We start from the raw sequence: 13,478 nt of genomic DNA on the forward strand, positions 1-13,478 counted from the left end.
TCTTGGTAAAATAAATAGTGTGCTCGATCCGAGCAAAGACTGAAATGAGGACCCACCACATGATACTCTTATTAGTCTTATATTTATTTTTAGATCAAGTCGTAGACACACGTACCTCTATTAATAGTACTATGTAATGTAATGGATCAAATCAATTTTTGCATGTAATTTATTTAACAAAAAAAATTGACCACATTATTTATTTAAGTACTTATATTTTATTTTTGTAAAACCCAATAGACGGTCGGAGCTCCGAACGGAGTTCGGAGTTCCGACCTCCGTTCCGAGCTCTGATCGGAAATCGAAGCTTTGACCCCCAATCGGAGTCGGACTCCGATTATGTTCAAAGTCGGAATCAGAGCAAAAATTTCACTCCGACTCCTCTTGGAGTCGAAGCTCTGAAACGGCTACTCCGACTCCGTCAGAGTCAGAGCTCAGCCCTAGTTAGCGTAGATGATTGTTCTTTCCCGTTATCCATGCTGAAAGGGTTGAAACTATTTGTTAGAATTCAAGGAAATTACAAAAGAACAATATTTAAAGAAATTACTAGATATTCAGTTACCCCAATATTTTGACCAATATTCATTATCTTTGATAAGCTTTTTAATTTATAAATCTCATGTATACCACATTGGACTGCAAAACGGCTTTCAAGGATCACTTTTGGACTAGACCAATTGACTCCCAAACATATGACTCAACAGTTACAAAGGGTTACAACTAAATGCTTGATTAAGCTGCTTCCTGTGATGGAAAACTCAGTTTCTTGCAATTTTCTACTACATCAATTCTGTAATACCATTTGTTAGAATAGGAAGCTGAAGTGGCTACTGATAGTTCCCCAATTACTAACCTATTTGAAGTTAACAACAATTTTAAGCTCCTAAATTTAACAACAATTTCTTCTGCTACCTTCACTGGGAACAACTAAAATGAAAATTTCTTCGACTCTTGAATTTAATAGCAGATGGTAGCCAAATGGACAGCAAACAAACGTGGGTCCTCCTCCTCTCATTGGGAATAACTAAAATGAAAATTTCAGTTCAATGTAGTCATTTGTGAGATTTTAACATATCTACTTACTGGATCTAGCTACTTCAGAGAATAATATATCTTAATATTAGATGGACCAGTCGCTCTCTCCCCCACAACGATGAACGCGACTCGGAGATGTGGACTGTCCCACCACGGCGATCGCAACAACCAATTCGTGGTGACCGCAACAACAAGTTTCGCTCTCGCACGACAAGGAGAAAGAGTAGAGAAGCTTGCCTCAGACAAGAATGGAAACACAGAGACCAAACGAGGAGAAGAGAAGCTCGGGAGTGGCAAAGCTTGGGAGTGGCTCAGACAAAATGGAAATCCACAGATCAGGGGAGGAGAAGAGAAGCTCGGGAGTGGCGAAACTTGAAAATGGAAACACACAGACCAAACCGAAAAGAAGCTTGGGAGTGAAAATGGAAACCCATTTCATTTCCCGCTTTTTTTTTTTTTTAATATAATAAGTCAACGCCACGTCAGCTGGGGACGCGACGGGGGCACAACCCCTGTTGCCCTTAGAAGAACTGAATCTAAAATAATTTAAACTTTTGCTACAATAGTTGGCCAAAGATGGAGAACTTCAATTGATTCACTAAATATTAAAATATTAATTTCTCACTCCAAGCAAACATTAAAATAATAGTTTCGCACTCCAAGCAAATATATTATTTAGTTTGTAATTAAGAAATTTAAATAAAATTTTAGATGAATTTAATCAAATATTTTTTGTTATTAGCATTAAATGACTTTTAAAAATACGATTTTTTTTTAATATTAATTTAATTAGAATATAATTATTATTAACATTTAATTGGTAGAGCACAAAATGTGATAAAAATAAATTAAATAAAAAAATTCTTAAATTAATAATATTTTATTATTATATAGAGAGTGAATGGATACTCCAATGTGAGGATTGAATTTAAATGTAATAGACAAATGTAAAAAAGTATAATATTTGCTAAATTTTAAAATGGATTTGACTAAGCCAATGAGGATGCTGACAGATGGATGAGCCAAACCATTAATCTTAGGTGGAGAAATCGAAAGATAGCAAATTTTCATAACATTGTTCAAATTTAAGTGATATCACCTATTCGTAAACATTTTTCCAAATAATACCTACATCCAAAACACACCTAAAAAGAGGTATGGACTCCCCAAGACTACCTAATAATCTTTGCCCTCATTATATTTACCTCCAACACATCTTAGACGGCAGAACCAAAAAGGCTCCAGTCGTTAACTTTGAAGGAAGAGACTGCAAGTTTGAAGACCTCAGCCATTGGCATACATCCAGCTTGAGTTGCAGGAACAACAAAACCAGCCCCAACTGCTCTAGCACTTTCACTCAAGGGGCTGCAACCAAAAGAACATAACAGCAGAAGTGTCAAAGAAAAGACTTGACAAAGAATCTGTACATACAATGACGCCAGTTTTAAAACCATTTTTTTTCTTTATCTGATCAATTAAAACTATAACTCCAACTGGCTTTGAATATCTCAAATAAAGCAGCCAAACTGCTTCCAGACATGTGTTACACAAACTACAATACGAATAAAGATCTTATGCTCTGCTTACGTTATGAACAGTTTTTCCACCGATGCTTCTTTTCAGACCAGAATGCGAGTCATAGCCTGTTTTGGTATTTAACATTTACCAACTTCACTTTCAGCAACATTACTAGGAATTGAGCAACATAAGTTTACCATATATAAAGTATTAGGGAAGGTTCCTCGATTTAAAAGTTCCAGGTGGTTAAATGATTAGTAAGGCAGGGGCACACACAACGTATGTTGCTAGCACCACCTAGGAGAATTCCACTGTCCTGTCAAGGTACATCAATGGTAAAGTATGTGTAAATGTGTGTTTATGCATACGCCTGCATATGTGTGAGAGCACAAAAGCACGTGATTTACGTAATCCAGTTAATATGCATTTAGAAAATATTTCAATAACTCCTGGAATTTATCTGATTTACGTCAACTTATTTGTGATACTTACTTTATAACAACAGGATCATATGCAGTAATCAGTACATCTGTACCAACTTCCTTAAGGCGCAGATTTGCCAAATACACCTGCAGGGGGGAAAACCAATTTGGAATTTGGAAACTTCTCAGAGATATGGAGGATACAGACAAAGAACAAGAACAAACTTACCTTAACAATATTTTGCGCTTCCCTTCCTTGCCGTCCCTTAGAAATGGCCTAAACATATCGATTAAGAGTACTTAGAAAAAAGAGATGGACAAAAGAACAGAAGAGAGAGAGAGTACTTTGAAACATTTTATGCAACAACTTTTATATATTTTCTTTCTAAAGAGCCTACTTGCAAATAATTAAAGACGATTGGTTATTAAAATTTTCTAAGAGTTTTGTTTTTATTCTAATTATGAAAAAAAATGGTTTCTATTTAAATGTTGTTAGACTACCAAGCGTCATAAAATTGGAAACAAAATTTATTGCCCAAGCATTTTAAACACCATCACACTAGCTTAATCACTTTTCAGAGAAGAAGACAAACTACGTTTCCATGCTCATTAAAATTGCTAATAAAACAAATTTTTGGCTAAAAAACTTTTTAACTGATTAAGAGAAAAGCTTTATGGAGCAAAAGTCCAATCCAAATGGATATTTGTTGAAGTTGTAATAATTGAGGATTTCAATACAGAATAGTTGTATCTTTAATCGTATGAAGCAAAATCCTTTTCAGCTTTTAGTTGTATCCACTATCAATTACATCTACACATCGTATCGCATTTAAACATTGAAAAGGAAAAACAATTTTGAGTGTCTCATATCCAGCCAAAATCAAAATGGAACATTTAACTTAACATTTACGTATAATCCAGATCCATCAGATCTTATGCAGCTAAGCACATTATGCACTCCATCCACAACTTCAGACAGGCTAAAGGCATGTGGATAACAATCAGAGTCCCATTTGAATGATGCAGTTTTGAGCATCACTACACAGGTGCTAAACTACCAAAAAAAGCAGACATTTGGTGGGTTGAAGGTGGCAGGAACACAAGAACTGGAAGAATCCATTTATTCGGTATTAGGAGTAGGCCAAGGACTCTAATATCATGAAAGTTTCAGAGAAAATGCATTTGGAAAAATCATACCAAAACTCTGCTTTCATCAAAGTGTTATAGAAAGCAAGTTACACTTGTAGATAAAACCAAAAACATAGTCTGATAAGTTCTAATCTATCAACTACTAAAGTATAAAGTTACAACAACAAACATGATGGGATGAACTTTGTGACAGTTCGGCTGAAGAAGAGTTGTTCAACATGTCACAACAATTTTAATCTTCTGATGATAACTTGTCTTCATGGCTAAGAGCATGACTTGGAACATAAATAGCATATCAGAAAGACACATCAACACGGTAACTACATATGCAATGGGAAAGGCATGTACCATCTGGCCAACTGCAGTTGTGACTACAGCAGGTAGGTTTCTGTAACACAATCCAGGGGCCTCGATCACACCAGACTGCTCAATCACCTGAATCAAATTGAAAATAGAGAGATTGAATGATTAAATAATTCAGTCAAAAAAAACAAAGAGAGAGAATTACCATGCCTCCTTCAGCTTCTTGTTCGGTGGCAAGGTCTTGAAGGAACCAGATAGCACTTCCTTCATCTCCAACTTCATGCTTGTAATCTAAGAGCTCGAATATCAGGCTTTCATCGCGGGCAGGGTCCACAAATACCTCCTACAAACCCACCACAGCATGTAATTCAAAGTGAACTTTGAGAATTAGCGGCACCCTTAAATAAAAGCCTCAATTAGTTCTTTTAAGTAAGTAACCAACCTGATGATCGGGGACTTGCCGGATATTGCTGACATCCTGGGACCCATAAGCCAATCAACAGCCCCGGATTATAAATAAGGACAGAACAAAATCAAAATGATATGAATCCACAACAACAGAAAGCAATATGTGTGTGTGTGTGTGTGTGTTAAAAAAATAAAAATTAACCTGGAATCTATGAGAGAATGTGCTAGATATTGCGCCGCCAAAAAGCGAGCGCTCCGAATAAGAATCTGCTGCCATTTTCGGCGAGAAAATGATTTGCTGAAAGAGTCACAGAGTCGTGCTTAAGGAATCCCCAAAATGGGGTTCTACTGGCTGTAATAAAGGGATCGAATTTGAACAGGAAATACTTGGGAAAGGGAATTGGGAGAGGAATTGAGTAAGAAGAAGAAAAAAAATGAGCCGAAATTGTAGAGCTGAGGAATCCTCAGGTGACAAACCAAGAGAGAAATAGAGAAGCCTCTAGCATGTGCTGTGGAACGGTGGAAGTTTCTGAAATGAAACTCGCGGTCTGTGAAATCGTATTTAAGGATCTAAAATGGTGTGGGCATGCGTTAATATGAAGCCACTTCTATCGTAACAGGAAAGTTTGAATACGAATATGGATTCCATACGAATGTTTTGAATACGGATGGGTCAAGGTATTGAAATAAAATATTTTGGTATAGATATCATTTTATGTTTTATTTTAAAATAATTGATATATGAATAAATTATATATATAAATTTTATTCTAAAATAATAGTCTATATATAAATAAATTATATATAAATATGTATATATATAAATTATAAATAGTCTAATCTGAATTGAGAGTCAAAAAATAAACTTTTAGTTTAAAAAAATAAAAAAAAATAAAGGCCGAAATATCGACCGATATAGGCCGGTACAAGTCGAAATACAGGCCGGTACAGTCGGTATTTGGGTCTGTACAAAATACATACGATACATGTACCGGCCACGGATCGATAAGAAAAATTTCAACCTTACCATCTGGTACGGTACGAAATTAAAAACATTGTTCTATACAACATATTATCATTATATTTTTCATTCCATTAAGTATGATGTTGCATATTTATCATCATTAAATACTCATTTATTGCATATTTTATTATTATTTAATAGTTATAAATGTGTCACATACCACTTAATATGATCAAAATAGGATGAGAGTGTGGTATATATCTTGGAATATATCTGTCAATAGAAAAAGTTAATAAAAATATTATTAAAAAATTAAAATTTATTTGAAAATTGTTTTTTTATTTTAATTTTGTTTTGAAATTTAGAAAAGTAATATTATTTTATTATATTTTGTTTGAGAGTTTAGAAAAGTTGTAATTATTAGATAAAAAAATAAAAAAATGAAATAGTTTTGTATTTAAATAATGTTTAGAGAAAAAATATCTGAAAATACTTGAAAATAATTGTGTTGCTAAATGATCCTAAAACTCAACTTCCTAACCTTGACGGCTATTCTTTATATTATATGGTGTTAGTGAAGTTAAGATTAATGAGTGGTTTGAATTTAGAGATGAGTTGAGATGGTTTGTAAATAGTAGAATAAAAGTTAAATTACTTATTATATTTTGTGTGAGAATTTGAAAAAGTTGTTTTGGAATTTGAAAATGTTGAATTGTTTATTATATTTTGCGTGAAAATTTAAAAAAGTTATAATGATAAAATGAGTTGAGTTGAGTTGAGATGAATTTTGAATGCAAACGAGATTGAGATAGGTTTCCATGTATCAATAGTGAAAATTGCACTTTTTTTAAATTCCTTTAAACATTAAAAGAATTCGCAAACTCATTAAAAGACACATTCTTAACCATAAAAATAAAATAAAAAAATAGTATCAATATCTTTTGAGGACACCATTCTTAGTGATTGGAGTATTTTCCTTAACAGAAACGCTTCTGACCGGTGTCTCCTATTTTGTGTGACCAATAGAAAGCTGCCACGTAAGCCTTCCACAATTCTCATTTTGGGAACACATAGTAGGGGATTACATGGATTCTTCTTGTTCCCTCTCTCTCTCTCGAAACCCTCCTGATGTCGCTCAAAGCTCTCTCTCTCTCTCCTTCGATATCCCTAATCTCTCTCACTCCTTCCATCTCTCTCCTTCGATCTTCAAGAAAGCAAACAAAGGCCAAAAAGCAAACAGAGGCCAAGACAATACAATCACGTGACCTGCAATTTCTAATACTTGCCATGGAAGACATCCCCTTGCTCTCATTGTTCAGTCCCGCCCCCACGTCCTTTTGATCTTTACTTTATGCAACATTTTCTCTCTCTCATTTTCTTTTTTCAACAAGCAATTCAAACACATTTTTAGTTTTTCACTGCCTCTTTGTTTTTTAAAAGTAAAAAAATAAAAATTGAGAGAAATTTTCTTTATTAGAGGTATGTTGCATCTGTATCTATATTTGTGTCCACTTTGACCTTTTGTTTTGGCCTTTGCGTGTTTGGTTCTATCTGCGTGAGTCATTTTCATTGATCTTTAATTTGTTCTTGTCAAAAGAAGAAGAAGAAGAAGAAGATAATGGTGTAGGAGTCACAGAGACAAGCAGAGCAGTGCTGGTAGAGAACAACTGCATACTCACATGGTCTCCATCTTTCGGATCAAGAGACAGAGAGAGTGAGAGAGGCAGCGTGAGGGTTTGGTTTGGTTTTCTCGGGAGGCTCAGGAGAGAGAGAGTGAGAGAGCAGAGAGAGGGAGACTCGAGAGACAGAGAGAGTGAGAGAGCTTCGGATAGAGAGAGCAGAGAGAGAGGGAGCAGAGAGATAAAGAGAGAGAGAGAGAGCTTAGGATTGAGAGAGTAGAAAAAGAGGGAGCAGAGAGAGAGGGAGGCTTGAGAGACAGAGAGAGTGAGAGAGCTTCGGATCGAGAGAGCAGAGAGAGGGAGCAGAGAGAGAGAGAGAGAGAGAGGCTCAAGAGACATAGAGAGTGAGAGAGCTTATTCTCTGTTTACGCTGTGGCATTTCACTCATGATTTCCTGATGTGGCAAGTTGACATTGGTCTCCGATATATAAGGTTGATAGGAGACACCGGTTATAAGTTATTCTCTTTCCTTAAAACTATATGTGAATTACACACTCGTTGGCTAATCTAAAATGATTTGATTGATAAGAAAATCTTAAATTTTTTTTTTTTTAAATCAAATCAATAAAGATTGTATCTTTTATATTGGTTGGTAAATAGTATTAATTTTTGCAATATATCCGTCATTATTTATTTCCATCCTTTATATTTGACAGTCTTTTTTTTATAAGATGTGAAACAGTGAATAGTGACTGATGAGAAGAATTTTAATTTTAATTTACATAAAACCCTTGATATACTCTGAGCTATGATCTATCAAGACAAGTTGTATAGTGACTCCTGTTCAATTGGCTCTTGTAAATTGTGACATAGCAAGAACATAGCAAAACTTCTTGTGATAATTTATTAGTTTTTGCAAAGACTTCTTGAATACTTTGTGAAATATTGATAGGTATGATCTATTATTGGTTTAGCGTAGCTAACTTTTTGTATAGCATCTATTCATCTTTCAACTTTCAAGGAGGTATACCCCATGATATTGTACTTGAGATTTTCTTTTAATAAATCTTACTTACCCAAAAAAAAAAAATGAAATAATTTTCAGAATTTTTTTTAAATCTCAGAAAAAATGTTCTTTTCAACGTATTGTTAATTACTCTTACCACTTTTTAAATTCCAATAAAATATATGTAGAAGATTTTCTTAATTGAAATATATTTTTAGTTAATCCATCATTTTTCAAATATAATAAGAAGGAAATTTTATGGAGGCATGTCCACCCTAGAGCTAGATTGCCAATTAGGCTGTAAACCGACCTACTTACTTTTTATTGGAGGCATGGAAACCGACCAAACCGGCCGGATGTGAGGAGGAATATCGACTGGATCGATTCCGACTGGTTCTCGGTCTGTTCAGCGGGCTGGTGTCGATTTAGAATCCTTTTTGGGCCTAGTTTTGGGTCTTTTTTTACACCATTTTTATAGATTTTTTGAGATTGCTTTAAACTCTTAAATTGCTTTAAACTATTTTTAGATTATTATTTTTAATTTAAGTTTCATTTTTTTAATATCATTTATAATATTATATTTGAAAAAATAAATAAATTAACAATAGATGTTACTTACCATAATTATATACTATAACTATAATATTAATACTAACTATATTACTTAGCCGCCTCCAACATCATGTAGTTTAAGTTCTATCGAGTTTGTATATCAAGACACAATATTTTTTTATAATGAATTTTTTATTTTTTTGCACATCTCTTAAACTTGTCTAGTCTTGCGGGGATGGGCGCACATATCTAACTGCATTTATAACCATTGTGATAGCGTCATTGCACTCCTTCAAACCCTCATTCACAATAAAGTTCAAGATATGAGCATAACGTCTCATGTACATATACTTTTTCCCAACACATTCTTGGTCAAAAATTGTTTTAAATATGAAATTGTAGTATAATTTGAACTTGCATTATCAACAATTATAGTAAATATTCTATCAATGCCTCAATCAAGCAAGCACGACTCAACATATCTCCCAATAGTATCCCCTCGATGATTAGGAATTATAATAATTTTTTTCTACAATTTTCAATCCTTATCAATGAAGTGTGCAATTAGACACATATAATTCAAATTCTATACTGATATTCATATATCGGTCGTCAACGAAGTCCTCATGCCACCATCTTTAAACACTTTTTAGTTTTCCCTTTCTAATTCATACAATTTCATGCAATCTTTTACAAATGTGACACGACATGATACTTTAAACCAAGACTCAAGAGACCAACACACTTTTCTAAATCCCTGTCCTTCAACAATTCTAAATTAAAACTCATCGATAATTATTATCTTTGTAATCACTAACCTCAGAGCATCTTCACTATATTTGTGGGTTATAAGAATCCTTATTGTACTACCATCACTCTCTCCAACCCCCTCCTCAGGTGTTGCCTCACCTGTTAATTTTTTTTGTACCTATCCAAAAGCTCACGTTTATGAGGATTTTTAGGACACGAAGGCAAATAGTTTTGCATGGTTGAAGTTCTGCTTTGAGCGGCAAGCGTACGTCTTTCCACAATAATTATATTTAGCCTTCGAATCATCTATAGGACAAGCCTCCACCTTCATAAAATGGTCTCATATAATCGATAAATCATTCCCTTTCCGTTTCTTAGGTAATGGAAAAATACTACTAAAAGTCAACTAACCCTAGCCTCTGTCGATAATAACAAAAATCTCACATGTTAAAAAACACAGGAAGTTCCAGAGAGAGAAACTAACCAACCCTAGCCTCCGTCGAGAGAGGAGAGGGGCGCGGGTCGTCAGCAGCTGGGAATGAGAGAGAGAGAGATAGTCTGAGAGAGGTTGAGAGGGAATTCAGCAAAATAAGGAAGGGGGTGGGAATTCGCGAGTCTTAACCTTACTCCGAAATGATGCCATGCGGTTAAGACCAAACGACGTCGTTTCCTTTATTTATTTTTATACAGTTTAAGACAAAACGACGCCGTTTCAAGTTAAACGGTGTTGTTTTTCTCAGAAATATATAAATATATATTATATCGACCGATTCGATGATTTAAACCTGGTTCAGACAGGGACCAAACCGGTCGATGTCAATTTTAGTTCATTTCTACCACCGGCGGATAGGTTCACTGGTTTCGGCCAGTTCTCGTTGGTGACAATCGGTCCGGTCGGTTCCTGTTCATCCCTAACTATAATCACACACAAATGAAAAAATATATCTTTTATTTTTTAGTAGTATTTTATAAGAGGGCAAGCAACTTTCATTATTGCTCTCTTATTGGCTTAGCTAATTCATGTCTTTGCCGAGAATCAATATCCTCTAAAATTCTTGTCCAACTTTAAGAACTTAATGCGAAAGAGAAATAGATATGAATTAAGTCTTATAATATTTATAACTATCTATTTAAATTTTTCTGCTAGTATTAAATGTTGGGGAAATCAACACAGCGGAAGGGATAAAAGCGGTAATAAAAGGGTACACTCATGCACTCAGTGACACCAAAAATTTAACGTGGTTCGGCAACTGCCTACATCCACAGAAAAGAGCTTCACTAATAAATAGTGGCACACAAGAAAATATTACAGAGGAGGAGGATCACACTCTACTCAACTCAACTCTCTTCTTTTCTCTCAGAGCTCTCTCGGCTCTCTCTCTTTTCTTTTCTTCTTTGGGTGTCTGAGACTCGCCAGAAGCCTCAATTTATAGATGCATTGTTTTACGTATGAATGCATTTATTGTTGCATTCAATGGACAGTTGAGAGTTGGGCGTTAGGGGTTAAGCAGCAAGCAGTCATTGTTGACTGCTTGCTTGGGCAGGGATTTCAACAATTCTCCCCCTCCATGCCCATTTACCTAGATGCTCTCCATCCCAACTATGTCTCTGCATAGCTCAAGCTTCTCACTTGTAACCACCTTCGTCAGCATGTCTGCTGGATTCTCTTTCGTATGGATCTTCACAAGCTTCAACAGCTGTTGTTCCATCGCTTCGCGTATCCAATGATAGCGGATGTCAATATGCTTGGTGCGGGAGTGGTACATTGAATTCTTGCTCAAGTCTAGAGCACTTTGACTATCACAATGTACCTTGTAGTCCTCTTGACTAACTCCTAGTTCTTGGAGAAAACGCTTCATCCACAGCATCTCTTTCCCAGCTTCCGCTGCGGCAATGTACTCTGCCTCTGTTGTGGATAAAGCAACACACTTTTGCAACTTGGACTGCCAAGAGACAGCTCCTCCTGCAAAGGTGAAGAGAAATCCCGAAGTAGATTTCCTGCTATCCAGATCTCCTGCCATATCTGAATCTGTATAGCCTTCCAAAACTGGTTTAGCTCCCCCAAAACACAAGCACATATTCGATGTACCTTTCAGGTACCTGAGAATCCACTTGACTGCTTCCCAATGATCCTTTCCTGGATTTGAAAGGAATCTGCTCACCATGCCTACAGCATGAGCAATATCTGGTCTGGTACAAACCATTGCATACATTAGGCTTCCTACTGCTGAAGAGTAGGGGATTGCTTCCATTTCTTCAATCTCTTTCTTTGAAGAAGGACACGAGCTCTTGCTCAATTTGAAGTGGTTAGCAAGTGGAGTATTGACTGGCTTAGCATCTCCCATGTTGAAACGTCTGATGACCTGTTCAACATATTTTTGTTGTGATAGCCACACCCTTTTGGCTTTCCTATCACGAACAATCTTCATGCCCAAAATTTGCTGTGCTGGGCCTAAGTCCTTCATGTCAAAGGACTTGGATAGTTCCTTCTTTAGTTTGTTAATCATGGACCTATCCTCACCAACGATTAACATATCATCAACGTAAAGAAGGAGTATGACAAACTTGTCATTCTGGAACCTTCGAACATAGACACACTGATCTGCAACAAGTCTCTTGTAACCATGACTCATCATGAATGAGTCGAACTTCTTGTACCATTGCCTCGGCGCTTGCTTGAGGCCATAGAGACTCTTCTTCAGCCTACAGACTAAGTGATCTTTCCCTGGAGCTGCAAACCCTTCTGGTTGCTCCATATAGATCTCCTCCTCCAAATCTCCATGGAGAAAGGCTGTCTTCACATCCATCTGTTCGAGTTCCAAATTCAAGCTGGCTACCAATCCGAGTATGACTCGGATCGACATCATTTTCACCACCGGAGAAAATATCTCGTCAAAGTCGATTCCCTTCTTCTGTTGGAATCCTTTGACAACCAATCTGGCCTTGTGCTTCATCAGCTTTCCTTGGCCATCTTTCTTCAGCTTGAATACCCATTTGTTCTTTAGGGCTTTCTTTCCTTCAGGAAGTTTCACCAACTCATAGGTCTGATTTTTCTGCAAAGAACTCATCTCTTCTTGCATTGCCTGCACCCATAGGCTTCTATCAGCATGAGTTTGAACTTCCTGGAAACTCTCTGGCTCCCCCTCATCAGTAAGCAGAATATAGTCTGATTCCGGATATCTCCTCGACGGAATCAGTAGGCGGCCTCTTGCCGATCTTCTTGGTTCATCAACCAAAGGAGGTTCGTCACCATCTAACCCTTGTGGTGGTACACCAGCTGCTGGTGGAGAGGATTCTTGCTCCCCCTGCTCGACACCCTGAGCTTCTTCTTCTGCTTCTGGATCTCGATCCTGCATTTCCTCATTATCTGTGGCGGACTGTAATGGTGCAGGATTTGTAGTATCGGAACTAAGCTCTCTTGATGAAGCTTCAGTTCCTATGTTCTGGTTTTCATAGAACACAACGTCCCTACTTCTGACAATTTTCTTTGTCACTGGATCCCATAATTTGTATCCGAATTCTTCATCTCCATATCCAACAAAGATACATGGAGTTGACTTGACATCGAGCTTCTGTCTCAGCTCCTTGGATACGTGTGCAAAGGCTTTGCACCCAAACACTCTCAGGTGAGAGTAAGAGACATCTTTTCCAGACCAAACCTTCTCAGGAATTTCAAATTCCAGTGGTGCAGAAGGTGATCTGTTGATCAGGTAACAGGCAGCTAGAACAGCTTCACCCCAGAATGGCTTTGG

At 36.4% G+C, this 13,478-nt stretch overlaps 1 protein-coding gene across 1 annotated transcript; it reads right to left on the minus strand.

Moving 5' to 3' along the window:
* Nucleotides 1-2,080: 2,080 nt before the first annotated feature.
* On the minus strand, nt 2,081-5,423 carry LOC109009240 (ran guanine nucleotide release factor). Its single transcript, XM_018989639.2, has 7 exons — nt 5,038-5,423; nt 4,870-4,905; nt 4,633-4,770; nt 4,473-4,559; nt 3,205-3,252; nt 3,046-3,122; nt 2,081-2,400 (listed from the first exon to the last, which is right to left on the minus strand). Exons 1-7 carry the CDS (start codon nt 5,110-5,112, stop codon nt 2,253-2,255), a joined length of 609 nt encoding a protein of 202 aa, XP_018845184.1. The 5' UTR covers nt 5,113-5,423; the 3' UTR covers nt 2,081-2,252.
* Between the last annotated feature and the right edge of the window lie 8,055 nt (nt 5,424-13,478).

Source organism: Juglans regia, chromosome 16 (genome assembly GCF_001411555.2).
Source record: "Juglans regia cultivar Chandler chromosome 16, Walnut 2.0, whole genome shotgun sequence".
Taxonomy (NCBI): Eukaryota; Viridiplantae; Streptophyta; class Magnoliopsida; order Fagales; family Juglandaceae; genus Juglans; species Juglans regia.

Coding starts and splice junctions, on each gene's coding strand:
- LOC109009240 (XM_018989639.2), bottom strand. CDS start 5,112: ATGGCAGCAGATTCTTATTCGGAGCGCTCGCTTTTTGGCGGCGCAATA. Junction 4,560..4,632: donor AAGAAGCTGAAGGAGGCATG/GTAATTCTCTCT, acceptor AATTTGATTCAG/GTGATTGAGCAGTCTGGTGT. Junction 3,253..4,472: donor CAACTGCAGTTGGCCAGATG/GTACATGCCTTT, acceptor CGATATGTTTAG/GCCATTTCTAAGGGACGGCA.